Raw genomic sequence first — 21528 nt, 5'->3', positions numbered from 1 at the left:
TAACTTCCCACCGGGGGAGCAATCCAAACCCGGAGGCCCGGCGGGGGAGGGGGAGCCTCCTGCGGCAGCCGGGATGCGAGCGGATGCTCCTGGGTCGGCTCGGACTCTCGCTGGGTGAACCCAGAGCCAGAGTGCAGGTGAGCCCGGCGGCGACGAGGGACGCGCGCCTCCGGGCCCGGAGGAGTTAGGTGACGTCACCTCCAGGAGGACTCGCTTTTTCATTAATGAAACCGGCCGGCGCGGGCGCATGCGCGGCAGGCCCCCTTCCCTCTCGCTTCCCCCTCCCCTTTCCCAGCCGCGCTCTCAATCTCTAGCTCGCTCGCTCTCCCTCTCCCCGGGCCGTGGAAAGGATCCCACTTCCGGTGGGGTGTCATGGCGGCGTCTCGGACTGTGATGGCTGTGGGGAGACGGCGCTAGTGGGGAGAGCGACCAAGAGGCCCCCTCCCCTCCCCGGGTCCCCCTCCCCCGCCCCCCTTCCCCCTGCCTCCTCGCCAACGCCCCCCTCCCCAGTCCCCCTCCCGGCTGGGCGCAGGCCCCCCATCCCCACCCCCGTGGGAACGTCGGGAGCCCGCACTGCTCAGACCCTCTCCTCGCCTCTGCCCTCACCTCGGCCCCCGCTCCCCGCCCTCTTCCCGGCCCTGGGCGCCGGCCGGCCGGTCCCTCCGCCGCCCCCCGGCCGCGGGGAGGACATGGCCGCGCACAGGCCGGTGGAATGGGTCCAGGCCGTGGTCAGCCGCTTCGACGAGCAGGTAACGGGCCCGTGGCGGGCGGGAGGTGGGAGCGGAGCGGGGTGGGGGTGGGGTGGGGGCGGGGTGGGTGAGGGGAGGAAGGAGCAGCCGCCTCCCCCGCGGCTGCCTGGGGCTCGGGAGGAAGGGAAGGGAAGGGAAGGGAAGGGAAGGGGGGAACCGGAGGGGGTGGCCTCGGGGGGAGGTGCGGGAAGGAGGGGACGGCTGGTAGCTCGGACTCCCCTTCCCTCCGAAGTCGGGGGGTGGGGCCTTTTCCCTGACCACCCCTCCGACCCTCCGACCCTCCATCCCCTTTTTCCCAGCCCTTCCGCTTGCTAATGAGGATGAGTGACCTGGGGGCGCTTTCAGGGGCTCTCCATCTGGATTTAATCATTCCTCCCCCTTACTTTTTTTTTTTTTTTGAACGGAGATGGTAACGTTTAGGGGTTCTCCTTACCTCAGTGGACCTCCGAAGTGGGGGTGAGTAACGGAAGGAACCCCCAGGCTTGCCTTGTATACCCCCCGGAGGAGAACGATAACATCCCGCCCCTCCCCCAGTTCCTTCAGCTTCCTCTCTTGGACGGGGAAGAGTAGAGGAGAGCAGGGAAAGCACAGGTCTTCTTACTTTCTGCTCCCCTGTCTCTGCCTACTCCGAGAGCTCCAAGTGCACACCGCACATCTTTTTGGTACCCCGTATGGGCGTCCCCCCCCCCCACCATATCCTGATGAGACCAGACTGGCGTTTACTTTGCCGTTGTAGTAGAAACCGTGGTTCTCGTTTCCCTTTTGCTTCCGAGATATCTCCCCCCCCCTTTTTTTTTCCTTCCTTGATAATTGCAGTCTTCCCCTTTATTTTGCCAGCGGTCTGAGAATGTAAATATGGCTCTCTTGAGTGAGAATCTTGGGGAGTGAAGGGAGAAGGGTGAAAGGAAAAGTGGGAAACTGCATTTGAGTCCCTGACAACAGAGAGCAAGGACAGCTGGGATGTGGTCCAGGAACCAATAATTCTCCTAGTATTTTGTTGTTGTTTTCAACTCTCACCTCTTGGTTGACAAGAGAACTTTCATTGAGAATATTTGGGGTGGGAAAAAAAAAGTTTCATAGCTTGGGGAGGTGCCTTTTTATTGCCTGAGCTTCACACACTGAATCCTGGGGCGGATCAGAATGAATGCACACGAAGCCTTTTGTCAGTGGGAATTAGTTTGTGTTGTTGTAGGTTGTTGGGGATGGCTTAAAGGGATGCTTTTTGCAGCTGCAGCTCTACCCTTGGGCTTCCTGTGATGAGGAACTGTTTAAGATTGAATCAATCAATTTTGTTTACTGGATACAATCGTGGGAGCTGAATGGAGCAGGGAGGAGGGCTCCACTTTTATCGGATCCACAAACATTTCCTTACAGGAGTCATAGTGTTTCTGACCTACCTGAAAGATATTTGGGAATAGAGAGCAGGATTAAAAAGAAATTGGAGAAGAAAAGACATAGATAAAATAGAATTACACAACTGTGCAGGAGTTGTTACGCCCATCCTTCTGTTTCCAGACCAAAAGGCATCTAAGCCAAGTGTACTACTAATCTGAGGAAGTAAAATGTTACTGCATATATTGGCTTGTGTTATTGATAGGGCATTAGATTAAAAACTTGATGGAAAAGACTTTCTCTGTGTAATCTTGAAAAAGAATTTAAAAGGCACATGTGAGAACCCCAAAGCTGAAGCTTGTGGACAGCATAATCTGGATGCAGGAATTTGAAGGAGTTACACCATTGCTATTCTCTGATTTTTTTTATTGAATATTTTTTTTCCCCCAGTTAATTTTGAACTTTATTTCTTCTAACCTGTTGATCTCTAGGCTTATTATCTGCCATGTACAAAAAAGATAGTCTTCTAAATTTTGAAAGAAGAATGATGTTGATTATATGCCCAGTAACACAAGTAAATATTTCCTTCTTTTTGTCTCAAGTGTTAAAAGACCTCAGGCCTTATTGTTTGCCTTGTTATGAATATTGTGGGATCAAACTTGCCACCCTCTGTTAAAAATTAAGAACATTAGAGTTTTAAACGGAAGCATTTTTGAAAAAATATATTCCTTATGTTGTAATTAAGAGAAAGATAGGGCAAATTATTCCTCACATATTTCTCTTACAAGGTTAGAGCCCCCTGACTTTGCAATACAAAAGTATAAGGGTTTTCACTGTTTAATATAAGGTACTTATCTATATACCTTAACTTACTATTGAAGTAATAAATGTTAGATTCAAATTAGAGTTTAGCTCGAGGTTGGAAAGTGAGAAAACTGAGGCACAGAAATATTAAATGACTTTCCAAGGTCATATGGCAGACCTAATAACAAGATCCTCAGTATGAAACGTATCCTGCTGCGCAAATCAGGATATTTTTTTCTGGAAAGTATCTCATAGAATTTGTTTTAATAACCCATTAAGTATAGTTAAGAGGGAAGAGTTTACATTTATGTTGAGGGGAAAAACTCTACGTGTAGTGAGGGGTATTTGTATAAGAGTCTTAAATGTTTTAGCTATTTTTAAAGTTTTAAATTTTGGATATATTTTCTATACTTTGTTTCACTGGGTCTAGAGGGATTCAGGATGCTTTTTATTACAGCTAAGACACGTGTATGTTGAGCCAGAAAGCATGTGCAAGTCTAAAATAACAACTGTTTATGACTGAATTGATGTTTTGGTTGGCCTTCTAATATTTATGGTGATTAAAGCAGAAATGCATTGCAAGCTACTACCGATAATGTTTTGTACTCTGATGGGTATTGCTTGGCAACTTGATGCTGTAGACCCAGTTAAAAGAAGTGTAGACCCAGTTAAAAGAAGCGGTAATATTCCATCTTGATGTTTTGATTTTTAATCCTTATTTCCAAGTGAGTAAAGTGAAATTGCTGTAACCTGCTAGTATTGCACCTAAATGTAGTATTTATGGCCTAAGGTGAATAATTCTTACCAATTTAAAAAATAATTATCTCCTGGATTAGGGAGATGGCAGTTGAAAAGGTGGAAGGCCAGAAAGCTGAATGAATGTATTAGTTAGATCTGCTTCTCCTTAACCTACCTTTATGATGCTGAATAGTAAGTTTCTAAATTGAAGTTGGCAAATTTAGGTGTGTAACTCTAAATTGTGGCCTATTAGGTTTCTTAATGAATTAGAGAAAACCTTTTTACATGCCCCACCTAGCTCTGTGTGCCCCACCAGTTCTGTGGGACTTTGTTTCTCTCACTTGCTCTCTTTTTAAGATTTACTTATTTATTTTTTGAGAGAGCAAATGAGAGCTGGGGAGGGGACAGAGGAGAGGGAGAGAATCTCAAGCAGACTGGCTGCTGAGTGTGGAGCCTGACTCGGGGCTTGTTCTTATCACCCTGAGATCATTTCCTGAGCTGAAATCAAGAGTCAGACACTCAACTGAATGAGCCACCCAGGCACCCCAGTAGAACTTTGTTTCTGAAAGGGCATACAAGAAAGCTGTGGTTATTTGAAGTTTTTTTTTTTTTTCCTTAGGAAATTGAAAAAGTATCTCCAAATGATTTATCATAAATACATTCATTTAAGCATTTTCCATGCCTGATCAAGTTAAAAGAGTATATAACACCTCCTCCCATTTTGAAGAACATATTAGAGAATAAAGTCTGACTTTTGATAGCATATTAGTTACTGTACACTGAATGCTAATTGGAATGTCCTTTGAATATGTGGTATAAAATGCATGCAGTAAGGGCCTCTGGGTGGCTTAGTGATTGAGTATCTGCTTCAGTTCAGGTTGTGATCCTGGGGTCTTGGGATTGAGTCTTGCATTGAGCCTGCTTCTCTCTCTACCTATGTCTCTGCCTCTCTCTTTCTCTGTCTCTCATGAATAAATAAATAAAATCTTAAAAAAAATGCATGCAGTATAAAATGATCGGCAAGGGATGCCTGGGTGGCCTAGTCAGTTAAGCTCTGACTCTTGATTTTGGCTCAGGTCATTATCTCAGGGTCCTGGGATTGAGCCCCATGTCTGGTTCCATATTCATTGGGAGTCTGCTTGAAGATTCTCTCTCTCCCTGTCCTGCCCCTCCTGCTGCCCCTCTCATGTTCTGTTTAAAAAAATGATTGGCAAGTATCTTTGGGGTTATAAACCACATGTTAATGGCTAAATAGATTTATAAAACTTTGAAGCTGTTTTGGATTAAGAAAAAAATCTCCTAGCCTAGCCTTGTTCTGTCATTTTTATAGGGCCTTAAAAGTAGTTGAATATGAACACTCTTTTGGTGAGGAAAAAAAAGGCTTGTTCTTTATTCTGGAACTCATTTTTAGTTATTATTTTTTAAGATTTTATTTATTCGAGCTTGAGAAAGAGCACGAATGGTGGGGGAAGGGGCAGAGAGAGCAGGAGAAACAGGATCTCTGCTGGGCAAGAAGCCTATGTGGAGTTCAATCCCAGGACCCCAGGATCATGACCAAAGGCAGATATTTAACTGACTGAGTCCCACCTAGGCACCCCTGGAACTTGTATTTTTTAAAAAAATTTCTTTCCACGGGTCCTCAATTAGTTCTCTGTGCTCCCTCATTCCTCCTACCTTGTCTAGCATCTTACTTAATTTTTCTTTATGTGAGTGCCTTCCTTTTTGCTTTCAAACTTACTAAGATTTCTTTTCTCAAACATTTACTTGGTCCTGTAGCTTTCTCTCAGTGGATCATTCTTTTTTTCTTTTTGTTGCCAGATACCTGCTGCCTCTACTGTTTATCCACCCAGTTCCTTTATAGCTGAAAACTAGCTTCTGCCACTGCTTTCCTTTTGGATTGTTGCTTTCTTGAAAGTGATTCCTTCTGGCAAAACATAGTGGTTTTTCTCAGCGGTAGTATTCTATAGTACTCTATTACTTCTGAAATACCATACACAGTGTGTATGCTTGCAGATCCTTATATATTGATGTGCTCATTGATCCTTGAACAGATTTGCTTTCTCTGTCATACTATGCTGCCTATTACTGAACTGGGGTTCCTGACTGGAGTCTGAGTTTTATTTTTCTATTTACTACTTCTATCTTTATGCTAGCCATTAGGTCTCTCTGGATAGATTTTCCTCATCTATCGGAAAAGAATCAACTAGAAAATCTCTAAGGTTCTCTATCTAGTTTAAATATTCAATGATTTTAATATTTTAACAGCCTCTCCCATGCCATAACAGTCCATTGGGAGCTGACTCCACTTAATTTACCAAACTATTTCTCATTATGCCTCAGCATGTACCTATGTCCCAGACAGGTTGGCTCACTCTTCTGTATACATCATGCTTATTCCTGCCTCTCAGCTTTTGTTGACGGCAGCCCTTGCCTGCATGCTTTCGTTCCTCCTTTGTGCTTTTAAAATTCCTGTCTGTCCTTCAATGTGCAGCTCAAGCTTCATTTTCCCCATGAGGTCTTTCCGGATTAAACTCATTGCTGTCTCACTTCTTGGTGCGCTTGTCACCTGGGGTTTCTCCCCTCAGGAGGGTTGGTTGAACACAGCTTAATATTTGCTCTTCTCTTTTTGTCAAATAGAGTGTAAACTTTCTAAAAAGCAAGAAGTCTCTGTTAGAATTCTCATAAAGTGACTCCAAGGTCCAGCATAGTTAGGAACATATAGTATGTCATTAATGGAATGTTTTATATATGATTCCTGGTTGAAAGATTGATTGGCCAAAAAAAAAAAAAAAGGTTGATTGGCTAAAGGGAGTGGTGATTTTGGCTTTTAAATGGAAATAAGTGAATTTTAATGTAGTGTTTATAATAACCTAGATCTTATAAGTTAAATGATATTTTAACCACGAAGTTTTTTTTTTTTTTTTAAGAGAGATAGCTTTGAGGAACTTCTGCCTATTTATATTTCTTCCCACAGAGCTAACATATTTTTTGAATCAAGTTTCAGATCTGATTAAAACTACCTTTGTGGTCTTGGATTTGTCACTTACTTTTAGTGGTAAGTCTCTACATAAGGAAATGTTTTGCAGTAGTCTGCTAGGATAATGAATGCAAAGCGCTTTGAAAAATCTGAAAGTATTTAAATGTAAGATTTACACATTGTCTTTACAGCTTATTGACTATTGTGTTTTCACTAAATAAGGGAGATTGGTCTCTGGATATTCCCCCCCCCCCCCAAACGTACCTTGGCTGATGATATACATGCCTTAGTGTAGCATTCATTGACACGTACTGAGTGCATCCTTATGTAGTATAACATGGATGTCTACAATTGATTTTTCTTGCTTTATCATTTAATTTGTAGCAAATATATGGCACCTCAAGTTTGGGACATTTAATATAAAAGCTGTCATAAGATAGTGTGAATTTAGCCAGCAATATTGTTACATTTGATTTTAAATATTCCTACACTGTTTAAAAAAAAAGATTTTATTTATTTATTTGAGCAGGGAGTCTGACACAGGGCTCCATCTCGGGACTCTGGGATTGCAACCTGAGCTGAAGGCAGATGCTCAACCACTGAGCCACCTAGGCGCCCCCTATTCCTACACTTTTGACATTTTGAACAATAGGAAATTAGGTTCTTATATCTGCTTCCTCCTATTTTTATTCTTATTTTTTGATGTCTTTAGCATGGAGAATTTTGTCCTTAGAGAAAAGGTTAGTGATCTGTTGCAATATTATAGTGCCTTATTCTTACATCTTTTTTCTTTGGATTACTCAGACTACAATGGGGCATTTTTGTTTTAGTCTTCAAATTTGGTGTTTTGGGGCTCTATATAGACTCTGTTTTGTTGCATTTTAACAAAATGCTTCTAAGGGTGAGCAGTGTATTAACTAACAAAACATGTGTTTTGCAGATGTGTTCCTTCAGCTCCAGTATATTCTTCATATGGAGGTTATGTATGTATATCAGACAAGGGACAAGAGGTAGAAGAAGGCTTGTGGTTTTTTTTTTTTTTTTAAAGAAAGTTTAAGGAGGAGAATATTCCATAGAAGAAATAGAAGGGGAGGTTTGTGGTTAGCTTAAACTGTTAAAAGGCTTAGAATCAATATTGAAGTAGAATATGGGCATCTTAAGCTCTTTTTTGCAGAGGATTGACTTGTATTTATAAAAGCATTGGCTTTTCTTACAATACTCCATTTTCTGCAGGTGAAGAGGGAAAGATGGGAGTTTGTTTTGACCTTAAAGAATAGAAAAGTTTTTTTTTTTAATAAATTAATTTTTATTGGTGTTCAGTTTACCAACATACAGAATAACACCCAGTGCTCATCCTGTCAAGTGTCCCCCTCAGTGCCCGTCACCCATTCACCCCCACCCCCCGCCCTCCTCCCCCTCCACCACCCCTAGTTCGTTTCCCAGTGTTAGGAGTCTTTATGTTCTGTGTCCCTTTCTGATATTTCCCACACATTTCTTCTCCCTTCCCTTGTATTCCCTTTCACTATTAAGAATAGCAAAGTTAAGGTGTTTTATGTTGTAGTGACTGAATTTAAGGTTTCAGCAATCTGTAAAATTCTGTATTGTATTAGGTGCCAGAGCCTCAGTAAACAGAGCACTCTGAGAGGTAATGCTGAAGAAAATTTTAACAGTATAGAATATAAATAACTGGAATTGGTAGTGCCCTCATTAAAGTCTCTCAAGGTGCATGCAGTAGACTGCCTATCTGACCACTTCAAATGTCCTATGCCATTGATATATATATATATATGTATATATATATATATATATACATATATATATATATTTATATTTACATTCTTTAGTTCTCTGAGAGCAACTTTTGAGCCATTGACTTTATCATCAAAAGAGCTTCTGTTGAGACAAAGCCCCAAGCTAATATGGAATCCCATCCTATTATTATGAGGAATTGGAATTATTCTTTAAACCTTTACATATTTTTTTTAAAGATTTTATTTGTTTATTCATGAGAGACACACACACACACACACACAGAGAGAGAGAGAGAGAGAGAGAGAGAGAGAGAGAGAGAGGCACAGACACAGACAGAGGGAGAAAGCAGGCTCCATGCAGGGAGCCCGACGTGGAACTCGATCCCAGGTCTCCACGATCACACCCTAGCCGAAGGCGGCGCTAAACTGCTGAGCCACCCGGGATGCCCTACATATTTTTTACTATAAATGGCACTAATTACTTTGCAGTAGCAATACTTTGAGGTGCAAACTTCAGATTGCCTATTTTCTTTAAACCACAGGTTGGCTGTCTTTTAGTTTGGTTTATGGTTGCCACTTACAGTCTATAAGCTATAGCTTTTGAGTGTCTATCCTATTGAATTTCAGAGAACTTGTACTGCTGAAATCCTTTCCCTCTTCACTTCATGTCCCTGAAGCAGGGTAGTATATCTAGTGCAAGAGGCATGAAGTTAATTGAGTAAATAGCAGGACTTTTAGAAATATATTTTAAAGATTTTTTTACCCTTTTTTTAAAAGATTAATTAATTAATTTATTTAAAAGATTTTATTTATTTACTCATAGAGACAGAGAGAGAGAGAGGCAGAGACACAGGCAGAGGGAGAAGCAGGCTCCATGCAGAGAGCCCGACGTGGAACTCAATCCAGGGTCTCCAGGATCACGCCCTGGGCTGCAGGTGGCGCTAAACCGCTGCGCCACCGGGGCTACCCCAGATTTTATTTATTTATTCATGAAAGACACAGAGAGAGGCAGAGACATAGGCAGAGGGAGAAGCAGGCTCCCCAGCAGGAGCCTGATGCTCAACTAGATCCCAGGACTTGGGGATAATGCCCTGAGCCTAAGGCAGACACTCAACCACTGATTCACCCAGGTGTCCCAGCCTAACTTATCTTTAATCATAGTTTTATACCCAGGTAGTGACCTTGTAGGCTATTACCACTTATAATAATCTCAAGTGACCCTTTTCACTTTAATTGTTGACAGCTTTCCTTGGGTAGTCTTCATAATAATTTAGGCATGAAAAAACAACCACCTCAGATTTGTGATGGCAGTAAACTAGGTATTAAAAAAAAAAAAACTTTTTACGGTACAGCTTTCAGGGTGGCCTTGGACCTGTCACTTCACTGAACTTCAGATTTTTATGTTTTTATGTTTCCTTCTGTAAAATGGGTATAATACCTGCCTACTCATATCATGGGCTTGTTCAGTGTCTTAGGTGTGAATCTTTTACATGAAAGGAAGCTGTAAATAGTCATAAAAATGTATTACTGTGATCTTCATCCTGCGCAGTATTTTTTCTTTTTTTTTTTGCGCAGTGTTTTTTCTATACCATCTTTGTAGTTTGAGGATTATTATATAGTTTGGTATTATATTATTATTACTCTGCATGAGGAAAAATAAAACTAGAGATGCAGAGCAACTTGTTCACAATCCTATGACATGTAATTAATTGAGTTTAAACTAGAGTGTGGGTGTTAATCCTTAGAGCAGTAACTTTTCAATAAATAGAGCTTTACAAAGGAGGTGTAAATTTTTTAACAGCACAAATATGTAAAGTGAGGAATGTATTATTGCTTCTTCACTCAAAGATGAGTTGTTAACATTTTACCTTTTACATTCACATGAGCATATCTGGAAATCTTTTAACATCTGGTCATGTGTTGGACATAACTAGATATACATTTTAAACATTGTTATCTTTGATTTTATTATTTATCATTTTTAAAAGATTTATTTTTATCATTTTAAAATATTTTATTTTTGAGAGACACAGAGAGAGAGATAGAGACATAGGCAGAGGGAGAAGCAGACTCCCTATGGGGAACCTGGTGTGGGACTCGATCCTAGGACCCCAGGATCACGACCTGAATCAAAGGCAAGAAGCTCAACCACTGAACCACCCAGGTGCCCATTATTTATCATTCTTCTTTTCACCATATCAAAGCTTCTTTGACTGTTAGAAGTTTTAAAATTGTCTCCTCTCCCATTTTTTAAAGATTTATTTATTTATTTATTTATTAGAGAGTGTGTGCATGCAAAAAAGCATGGGGGGTGGTGAGCAGAGGAAGAGGGACAAGCAGACTGACTTCATGCTGAATTCTGAGCCTGATGCTGGGCTCGATCTAACAACTCTGAGATCATGACCTGTGCCAAAAGTCAAGAGTAGACGTGTCCCAAAATTGTTCCCCTTTATTTAGTTTTATAATATTGCATTATACTCACTGCAGATTCTTAGGTGAGGAGAGTTGAATTCTGAAGGAGAGAATAGAATTTGTTAGAATACTGACAATGTACAATTATAAATTTGAGATTATTTATTTGATTTTTTTTTTATCTTGGCATTTTATTTTCCAGTTTTGTAAAATTGATTTTTTTGCTCTAAGAACATTCCATTAAGGATTTGATTAATTTTGCGGCAACTCTTTAAACTTTGGTAGTATTTGAGTACTTTATTCTATTCCTAGATATTTGTTTTTCTTTTCTTTTTTTACTTGCTATATCAATTTTTTTATCTCCCTCTCCCCCCACAACATCTCTCAAACCATCTAGATTTTTGGAGTATCCTTTTAACTTTGTTCTTAGCTCAGGGCTGGGAAAGTATTTTTCTTTTATAACTCCAGGCAGGTCTTCCTTTTGGGTAATGGACTGGAGGTCAGGGAGGTGGGAGAAGCATTTGTATTTCCTTTTATGTTTCAGTTTTTGGCCTCTGATGACTGAACTTGCAAGTAGAGAATGGAAGAAGTAGGCGGTTTTGTTTTTTGGTCAAGTGTTGGCAACAAAGCACAATGAAGACCTGTGCTTTGGTTTCTGCCCTGACTCAACTGCCTTGTGATACGTAAATCTAAATTCTGAGTTGTTTCATTATTTGTAAGATGGGAGAAATAGGTTCTGACAGTCTGAAAGTCTTATAATTCTTAAAATGGATTTATTTTTATTTTTTAGAGCCAGTCTTCTGACTAAAGATACCATTCTTATTACTGATTGGTTAGTCACAGATCCTTAGAATATAACCTGAAATTATTTAAATCCACTTCTGCAATAGCCTTGGCAGATAATTGACTAACTTCTATTTGGACATTTATTTTATTTTATTTTATTTTATTTTATTTATTTTTTTTTGACATTTATTTTAAAAAAATACAGTAGTAATTCTTGTTCATTGTAGAAATACAGCAAATTACAGGCACACATAATGAATAAAAGTCATTTATAATACCACACCTCAGAGAGAACCACATTTAAAATTTGAGTATATAATGAAGTGTGACAATTCTGAAATCAGGCTGTCTGGGTTTGAATTCTTGGGCTCCACTTTTCCACTCTTTCCTAGCCCTTGGCCAACTTCTTTAAGCTTCAGTTTCTTCACTTGTAGAGTCAATAAAAGTACCTAATTCTCAGAGGTGGTTGTGAGATTTTAAAGTAGGAAGTACTTGTAAAGCATGTGGCACAGTTTCTTGCACATGGAAGGAGCTCAATAAATGTTAGCGACTGTTATTGTTAGGTTATTGAAATTGAGATATGCTGTTTTATTATCTGCTCTTTTAACATACCAACATAATGTGAACATTTGCGCATTTGATTACATTTTCTTTAACAGTACTTAAAAGTTTTGAGTAATTTTAATTTTTCTTAATACTTCAGAAATTTTTAAATTTTCTCTGTTGACCATGTTTGTAATCAGAAAAACCACCAGTAACAAAGTAAATATTACTTGATAAAATATGACTAGGATATATTAATATACAAAGTTATAATCTCAATTTCTAGCACTAAAAGGTAAATGTATAAGTAGGACCTGAATGAAATGAATGCTAAAGTATAAGGGCTTGTTACGGTGCCTTTAGCCACCTAGGTGAGAGTGGACCATGACTTGTATACAAGAGCAGTCTCCTTGTTGGGTGTATTGATTTTAGAGTTTTCAAGGATGGTTATGTGGTTGTACCACACATAATTTAACTAGTCCAATTAAAGAGATTAGGTTAAACCTTTATTTTTTTTTAAAAGATTTTATTTATTCATGAGAGACACAGAGAGAGAGAGAGAGATTGAGAGAGGCAGAGACACAGGCAGAGGGAGAAGCAGGCACCATGCAGGGAGCCTAATGTGGGACTTGATCACGGGTCTCCAGGATCAGGCTCTGGGCTGAAGGCGGTGCTAAACCACTGAGCCACCCACTGAGCCACCCCCCCCCCCCCACCGCTGCCCAGAGATTAGGTTAAATCTTTTATCTTTTCTTATCTGTTATTATACTATGATAGATATGCAAATTTTAAAACATATGCAATTTTATTTTGCCCTCTGGGTGACCCAGGGATACTAAATCTCAAGGTAACCCATTCCATTAGTAAAATTATAATTGTTAGAAACTCAAATGAACCTTATCTATCGTATTTGATCAATAAACATTTAAGCACCTACTATTTGTGATGCATGCTGAGCATTGTGGTACATGCTAGGATAATAAAGACAAAATATGGCTCTTGGTCTCAAGATACCTGAAGTTTGGTAAGGGAGAAAGACAATAAGAAAATTAGGGTAAATATTATGATAGATGCCTAGAGAACAATGGGTGCGTGTAACAGGAGCATTTATTTTATTGTATTTTTCTATCAATCAATCAAGTAGGCTCCACACTCCAGTGTAGGGCCTAAACTCACAACTCTGAGATCAAGAGTCAGATGCTCTGCCCACTGAGGGAGCCAGGTACGCCTGAGGAGCAAATTTAGACCGGGCAGTCATGGAGAGCTTGTCAGGGAAAGTGAAGCCTAAACTGGATTGTGACTCTTACAGGGTTTTGTATGCCATACAGAAATGTTTAAATTCCCTTTTGAAGGCTTTGGGCAAATAGACTTATCCTTATGTGAGAGAGGTTGGAGAATATAATAAAGGGAAATGATGGAATGAAGTACCATAGGATGTAGAAGAAAATAGGGATCTTAAATTCAGATAGTGGAATTAGAGACTGAGATGGTAGAGAAGGAATGAATGGGTTTAATTTATCATAGCTGTTGGAATAAATGAGAATGGGTGCAGTTTAAGGACACTTAGCAATACAGGACAGTTATCAAGGACTCAGCTGAATTTGGAGACCATATCTTTATTTTGGTGGTGGTCACTAGAATTAAGATCAAGGAAGGTTAAAGATCAGATGTTGGATAGGTGGTCCACCTTAATATTGAAGTCACTTGGATTAACGTCAGATTTAGCAAACAGGATGTCCAGTTAAATATGAATTTCAGGGGCACTTGGGTGGCTCAGTCAGTTAAGTGTCCAACTCTTGGTTTTGGCTCAGATCATGATCTCAGGGTGGTGAGAATGATCCCTGTATTGGGCTCCATGCTCAGCGTGGGGCCTGCTTAAGATTCTCTGCCTTGTTCTCTCCCTCCACCCTCCCTCCTGCTTGTATGTGCTTGTATGCTCTCCCTCACTTTTCTTTTTTAGAAAGAGAGACAGGGAGAGGGAGAGCGAGAATTCTTTTTTTTTTTTTTTTAATTTTATTTCTTTATTCATGACACAGAGAGGCAGAAACATAGGCAGAAGGAGAAGCAGACTCCCTATGGGGAGCCTGATGTGGGACTTTTTTTTTTTTTAAAGATTTTATTTATTCATGAGAGACACACAGAGAGAGAGGCACAGACACAGGCAGAGGGAGAAGCAGGCTCCATGCAGGGAGCCCGACGTGGGACTCGATCCCGGGTCTCCAGGATCACACCCTGGGTGGAAGGCAGGCACTAAATCTCTAAGCCACCTAGGGATTCCCGAGAGCGAGAATTCTAAGCAGGCTCCATGTGCAGTGCGGAGCCTGATGCCAGGTTAGATCTCACAACCCTGAGATCATGACCTGAGCCAAAATCAAGAGTCGGTTAGTTAAGCAACCTTAACTTAACTTTGCTTAACTACCTCCAAAATAAATAAATGAAAAATATCTTTAAAAAAGAAATGTAGGGATGCCTGGGTGGCTCAGCAGTTGAGCATCTGCCTTTGGCTCAGGGCATGATCCTGGGAACCAGGATCAAGTCCTACATTGGGCTCCCTGCAAGGAGCCTGCTTCTCCCTCTGCCTGTGTCTCTGCCTCTCTCTGCGTCTCTCATGAATAAATAAATAAGACCTTTAAAAAAAAGAAATGTAAATTTCAAATAAATAACAGAGAAATGTTTAAGTATTTCACAAGTATTTTTTTTTTTAAAGATTTTATTTATTCATGAGAGACGCAGAGAGAGGCAGAGGCACAGGCAGAGGGAGAAGCAGGCCCCATGTGGGGAGCCTCATGCAGGACTTGATCCCAGGATTCCAGGATCACGCCCTGGGCCAAAGGCAGGTGCCAACCCGCTGAGCTACCCAAGGATCCTGGTATTTCACAAGTATTGATGGGATATATTTATACTAAAAAAAAGAATTACTCATGTTTATTTGAAATTCAGATTTTTTTTTTAAATTTTTATTTATTTATGATAGTCACAGAGAGAGAGAGAGGCAGAGACACAGGCAGAGGGAGAAGCAGGCTCCATGCACCGGGAGCCCGATGTGGGATTCGATCCCGGGTCTCCAGGATCGCGCCCTGGGCCAAAGGCAGGCGCTAAACCGCTACACCACCCAGGGATCCCTGAAATTCAGATTTAATTGCAAGTCCAGTATTATCAGGTAACACTAACCTGGATGATACCCGGAAGGTGATGGATCTCAGGTAGAGGAGAAACTGAGCCAGGAGCCAAATTGTTTTGATGATTAGGGAAAATATCTAGAAAGTTGGTAGGTGACTATGACAAGGTTATGATTTTTTTTTATAAATTTATTTTTTATTGGTGTTCAATTTGCCAACATATAGAATAACACTCAGTGCTCATCTCGTCAAGTGCCCACCTCAGTGCCCGTCACCCAGTCACCCCCACCCCCCGCCCACCTCCCCTTCCACCACCCTAGTTCGTTTCCCAGAGTTAGGAGTCTTTCATGTTCTGTCTCCCTTTCTGATATTTCCCACTCATTTTTCTCCTTTCCCCTTTATTCCCGCTCACTATTTTTTATATTCCCCAAATGAATGAGACCATATGTTTGTCCTTCTCCGATTGACTTACTTCACTCAGCATAATACCCTCCAGTTCCATCCACGTTGAAGCAAATGGTGGGTATTTGTCGTTTCTAATGGCTGAGTAATATTCCATTGTATACATAAACCACATCTTCTTTATCCATTCATCTTTTTTTTTTTTAAGTTTGAAGTTTTTTTTTTCTTTTTTTTTTTAAAGAGAAGTTTTTTTTTTTAATTTTTATTTATTTATGATAGTCACAGAGAGAGAGAGAGAGAGAGAGAGAGAGAGAGAGAGAGAGGCAGAGACACAGGCAGAGGGAGAAGCAGGCTCCATGCACCGGAAGCCCGATGTGGGATTCGATCCCGGGTCTCCAGGATCGCGCCCTGGGCCAAAGGCAGGCGCCAAACCTCTGCGCCACCCAGGGATCCTCCATTCATCTTTCGATGGACACCGAGGCTCCTTCCACAGTTTGGCTCCTGGGGACATTGCTGCTAGAAACATCGGGGTGCAGGTGTCCCGGCGTTTTGTTGCATCTGCATCTTTGGGGTAAATCCCCAGCAGTGCAATTGCTGGGTCGTAGGGCAGATCTATTTTTAACTCTTTGAGGAACCTCCACACAGTTTTCCAGAGTGGCTGTACCAGTTCACATTTCCACCAAAAGTGCAAGAGGGTTCCCCTTTCCTCTACATCCTCTCCAACATTTGTGGTTTCCTGCCTTGTTAATTTTCCCCATTCGCACTGGTGTGAGGTGGTATCTCATTGTGGTTTTGATTTGTATTTCTCTGATGGCAAGTGATGCGGAGTATTTTCTCATGTGCTTGTTGGCCCTGTCTATGTCTTCCTCTGTGAGATTTCTGTTCATGTCTTTTGCCCATTTCATGATTGGATTGTTTGTTTCTTTGCTGTTGAGTTTATTTATTTATTTTAAAGATTTTATTTATTTACTCATGAGAGACACAGAGAGGCTGAGACACAGGCAGAGGGAGAAGCAGGCTGCATGCAAGGAGCCCGATGTGGGACCCGATCCCAGGTCCCCAGGATCACACCCTGGGCTGCAGGCGGCGCTAAACCACTGGGCCACCGGGGCTGCCCTGCTGTTGAGTTTAATAAGTTCTTTATAGATCTTGGAAACTAGCCCTTTATCTGATACGTCATTTGCAAATATATTCTCCCATTCTGTAGGTTGTCTTTGAGTTTTGTTGAGGGTATCTTTTGCTGTGCTTCTTATCTTGATAAAGTCCCAATAGTTCATTTTTAAGGTTATGATTTTAATTAAAGTGTAGTTGACATACAATATTATGTTAGTTTCAGGTGTATAACATATCGATTTGACATTTACATACATTATGAAATGAACACTATAAGTCTAGTTACATAGTTATTACAATATTATTGACTATATTCCCTGTGCTGTACTTTACGTCCACAAGACTTACTTTGTAACTGAAAGTATGTACCTCAATTCCCTTCACCTGTTTTGCCCATCCCCCTACTCCACTCCCCTCTGGCAATCCCCAGTTTGTTCTCTTTCTGTTTTGTTTGTTCATTTGTTTTGTTTTTTAGATTCCTCATACAAGTGGGATTGTATGGTATTTGTCAGTCTGACTTATTTCATGTAGCTTAATACCCTTTTAGATCCATCTATGTTGTCATAAATGATACAATGATAGTACTCAGGTATATCATTTTTTATCCTTTTTCTCAGTATTCTTGTATATGAGGGTGCTATGTGAGATTAAAAAAAATAAATGGCTTAAAAAAGGCAGAACATCAGGTACACTATGTTTTTGGTATTCATGTTATTACCAGTGTAGTAAACCTGTCAAAGAACTTTATGTATGTATGTATGTATGTATGTATTTATTTATTATTTATTTATTATTTTTAAAAGATTTTATTTCTTTATTCATGAGAGAGAGAGAGAGGCAGAGACACAGACAGAGGAGAAGTAGACTCCATGCAGGAAGCCTGATGTGGGACTCAATCCTGGGACTCCAGGATCACGCCCTGGGCTGAAGGCAGGCGCCAAACCATTGAGCCACCTAGGGATCCCTGACCCGTCAAAGAGTATTAATCGGAATGTGTGCGCATGTGTGTTTTTTAAAAAATTTTTTATGAAAAGTTTCGAACATACACAAAAGTAGAGAGATGATTGTAAATGAATCCCCATGTACCTATTACCCAGTTTCTACTCAGATTTTTCATCCATACTCCTATTCATTTCTTGCCCAGGACCTCTCCATTATGAAGCAATCCTGCTTACCATTTCAGGCTTACTTATTCCTTTTTTTTTTTCTTTTTAATATTTATTTATTTATTCATGATAGACAGAGAGAGAGAGAGAGAGAGAGAGAGAGAGAGAGGCAGAAACACAGGCAGAGGGATAAGCAGGCTCCATGCAGGGAGCCAGATGCGGGACTCCATCCCGGGACTCCAGGATTGTGCCCTGGGCCAAAGGCAGGTGCTAAATTAAATCTCTGAGCCACCCAGGGATCCCCGGCTTACTTATTCCTAACTTATGCTGATTTTAAGAGCTTGTGATATAAAAATAGTACTCAATTAGGAATTAGAAAACTTCAATTTGAGTCCTTACTTTCTGAGTAGTGAGTTAAGCTGGATAAATCAAGCTGTCTTGAACTCTAGATTCTTAATATATTGAAAGGAGCATGGACTGTGGAGGGGAAATAAGGCTACTTCCCCTATTTCACAGGGCTCTGTGTGGATCAAAAATATGAGATAAGATGAGATAATATATGTGAAGGTACTTTGTAAACTCACTTTATACATGTAACATTTCATTCTTGTTAGTAAATGGTGCTTCCTTCTGTAAGGGCTTAAAAGTCATCTGCATAATAATCAGTCTTAGAATTATCTTGTGGTTGACATTAAATTCATTCTATAGTCCTGAAATCACATTTTCACCTTGACCCACCTCTGTGTTTTGACAATTGAAGCAACATTTTCTCATTCCCAATCTGGCACCTTTCTGTTTTTCCTGAGTTCTTAAAGTTCACTTTCACTGACAGTGTTTCCCTTATCATATTTGTAAATTTTTAAAAAAGATTTATTTATTCATGGGAGACACAGAGAGAGAGGCAGAGACATAGGCAGAGGGAGAAGCAGGCTCCATGCAGGAAGCCTGATGTGGGACCGATATTGGTACTCCAGGATCATGGATCTGCCCTGGGCTGAAGGCAGACACTCAACTGCTGAGCCACCCAGGCATCCATCCCTGTTTGTAAATTTTAATGAATTAATCCAATTTCTTAGATTAATTCAGATAGACTTAAATTCAGATAAAACAGATGGATGGGGTCTTTATGCTCTAAGAGTTTTGTTTTTTTGTTTTTTTTTTTTTTGCTGCTCTAAGAGTTCTGATGGCTCTCAACAATGCTCTTTTTCAAATGTGAAGATCGTTTTATTTTCTGGTAGAACAATTAGAGTAAAATTGAATTGAATAGTTGTCCCTCTTACTATTATACTATATACTCTGAACCACTCTTGGTGGTTCTTGTCCTTCCTCCTTAAATTTTAATATATTTTCAAAAGCTGTTAAATGTTTTAACATTTTTTCTTTAAAATATTTACTCTGAATTTTCAACTCTTTTATACTCCTCTATCAATTTGTCTATTGGATATAGTGTATATTCTTTCTTAAATGTCCTTATCAATATTGAACTCTAGGAGAGGGGAGAAGAGGAATAACTGGTATAGGCACATTGATTTATGTAGAAATGCCAGCTTTATCAGATCACTTAAGACTCATGTTAAAAGTATAGATTTCCTGGTCCCACTGAACATCTGATTTGCTAGAGGTATGGACAGTGGGGTTGCATTTAAAAAATCTCTCCCAAGTCCTTTTGATGTAAAGCTGGGTTTATGAATCCCTGCTATATGATATGCGGGGAGACTTCAGCTTATGGGCAGTATTTAGGGGGTCATAGTATACTCCTCTATAACACCACAACAAGTAGAAAGAAACTGGATGAACTTTGAAAGTCATACTATAAAAAATACTGGAGGGGTGTAGAAATAATGAGGACTAGGTGAATTAAAATTCCAGAGGTTGAAGAGCCCTTTGTAGGTAAGAAGAGAATTGATGACATTTGCTGATTCTGAACACAGGCTGGATAAAAAGGATGAACCAAAGGTGAAACGAGTCTTAATAAAACTGCAGCATAGCACTGACAGTTCAATTCCTGAATGGATTAAAATGATCAGCCCCTTTTATCCCTTTTGACTAGTGAAGTAAATGGCGAACTCTCAGGGGGAAGATATGTTGTAGAGTTTCTGAGATTCTTTCATTTATAATATCCAGGACACAATGAACTAAAAAATTCAAAGGTGGAAAACTGTGATTCCTAATCAAGAAGAAAAATAAAGTAATTCCAAATAGCAGACTGAGACTTTAAAGTAACTATAACATGCTAAAGAAAATGTAGGAAAGGATAGACAAATGGATGAAAAGTTGAAGAATTTCTATAGAGAATTGGAATCCGGGACACCTGGGTGGCTCAGTGGTTGAACATCTGCCTTTGGCTCAGAGCGTGATCCTGGGATCCCGGTCGAGTCCCCCATTGGGATCCCTGTGGGGAGCCTGCTTATCCCTCTGCTTATGTCTCTGTCTCTCTCTCTCTGTCTCTCATGAATAAATAAATAAATCTTAAAAAAGAATTGGAATTCATGGAAAGGAATTAAATAGATACCCTAGGAATAAAAAATATAACATTGGTTGCTTAACATCTTTCATTTAAATGTTAATTAGAAAACTTTAGTGCAGGACTCTAGGACCTTGCTCTACCCCTTGCCCTACTCTTCATTTTTCTAAAAAAAAAAAAAAAAAAAAAAAAAAAAAAAGAAAATGGGAAAACAGGCCAATTGAATATATATTACTTATGTACATGAATAGACTACATCTGTCTTGTTCACTGCTGTATTTCTAGGGATTAGTACAGTGTGTGATACATTAAAAACAAAAACCCCAGGAAAACAAAAAGCCCCATGTATCTAAACTTATTCATTGGATGGATTTAATAGGCTAAATATAACCAAAGACAAGATTAAAGACCTCTTAAGTCAGTGGAAAATATCCAGTTTGAAGCCCAGGAAGGATAAAGAAGGGAAAATGTGGAACAGAATTTGATAGGGCAGCCCCAGTGGCTCAGTGGTTTAGCGCCGCCTTCGGCCCAGGGCCTGATTCTGGAGACCTGGGATTAAGTCCCACATCAGACTCCCTGCATGGAGCCTGCTTCTCCCTCTGCCTGTGTCTCTGCCTCTCTCTCTCTCTCTCTCTCTGTGTCTCTCATGAATAAATAAATAAAATCTTAAAAAAAAAAAGAGCTTAAGAGATATGTGGAACACTAGTAAAAAGTTGAATAATGTATAACTGGAGACCCAGATGAGAGTAGAGAGATTAATGTGGGAGCAGATATTTGAAAAGATAGTGGTAAGACATTTTCCAAAATTGATGAAACACATCAACCTATAGATTCAAATAGTTTAGCAAACTCCCAAGTGGGATAAATACAAAGAAGTACCCTTACGCACATCTTAATTGAACTATTGAATACTAGAGACAAGAGAAATTCTTAAAAGCAACCAGAAAGGGAAAAAAAGACACTACTTTCAAAGGAACAATAGTATAGCTGATACCTGTCTTTGAACACAATTGCAGAAACTGGAAAATAATGGAAAGACATTTTTCGTGTCAAAAGAAAAAACTTTCAAGTTAGAATTCTATTCCCAGCAGAGAGACCCTTCAGAAATGAAGGTGAAATAAAGACATATTTAGATAAACAGATGCTGAGAGAATTAATCACCAGCGAATTACTCTGTAAGAACTCTAAAGAAAGTTCTTTAGGTAGAAGAGAAATGGCTCAAGTGAAGGGTA

At 40.1% G+C, this 21528-nt stretch overlaps 1 protein-coding gene across 5 annotated transcripts in view; it reads left to right on the top strand.

Moving 5' to 3' along the window:
* Positions 1 to 493: 493 nt before the first annotated feature.
* The window catches only part of NF1 (neurofibromin 1), a 266110-nt gene continuing 245075 nt past the window's right edge, over positions 494 to 21528 (top strand). For 3 of the 5 annotated variants that reach the window (XM_055317038.1, XM_055317045.1, XM_055317029.1), the window contains exon 1: positions 495 to 749. In XM_055317038.1, the coding sequence (XP_055173013.1) occupies positions 690 to 749 (60 nt within the window). In that variant the 5' untranslated portion in view covers positions 495 to 689. Of the gene's footprint in view, positions 750 to 21528 lie in introns of all 5 variants that reach the window. The other 2 variants (XM_055317047.1, XM_055317054.1) reach the window with 1 other exon arrangement.

This window comes from Nyctereutes procyonoides, unplaced genomic scaffold (genome assembly GCF_905146905.1).
Source record: "Nyctereutes procyonoides isolate TBG_1078 unplaced genomic scaffold, NYPRO_anot_genome, whole genome shotgun sequence".
NCBI lineage: Eukaryota > Metazoa > Chordata > Mammalia > Carnivora > Canidae > Nyctereutes > Nyctereutes procyonoides.
This window is presented reverse-complemented; position numbering and strand designations above follow the sequence as displayed.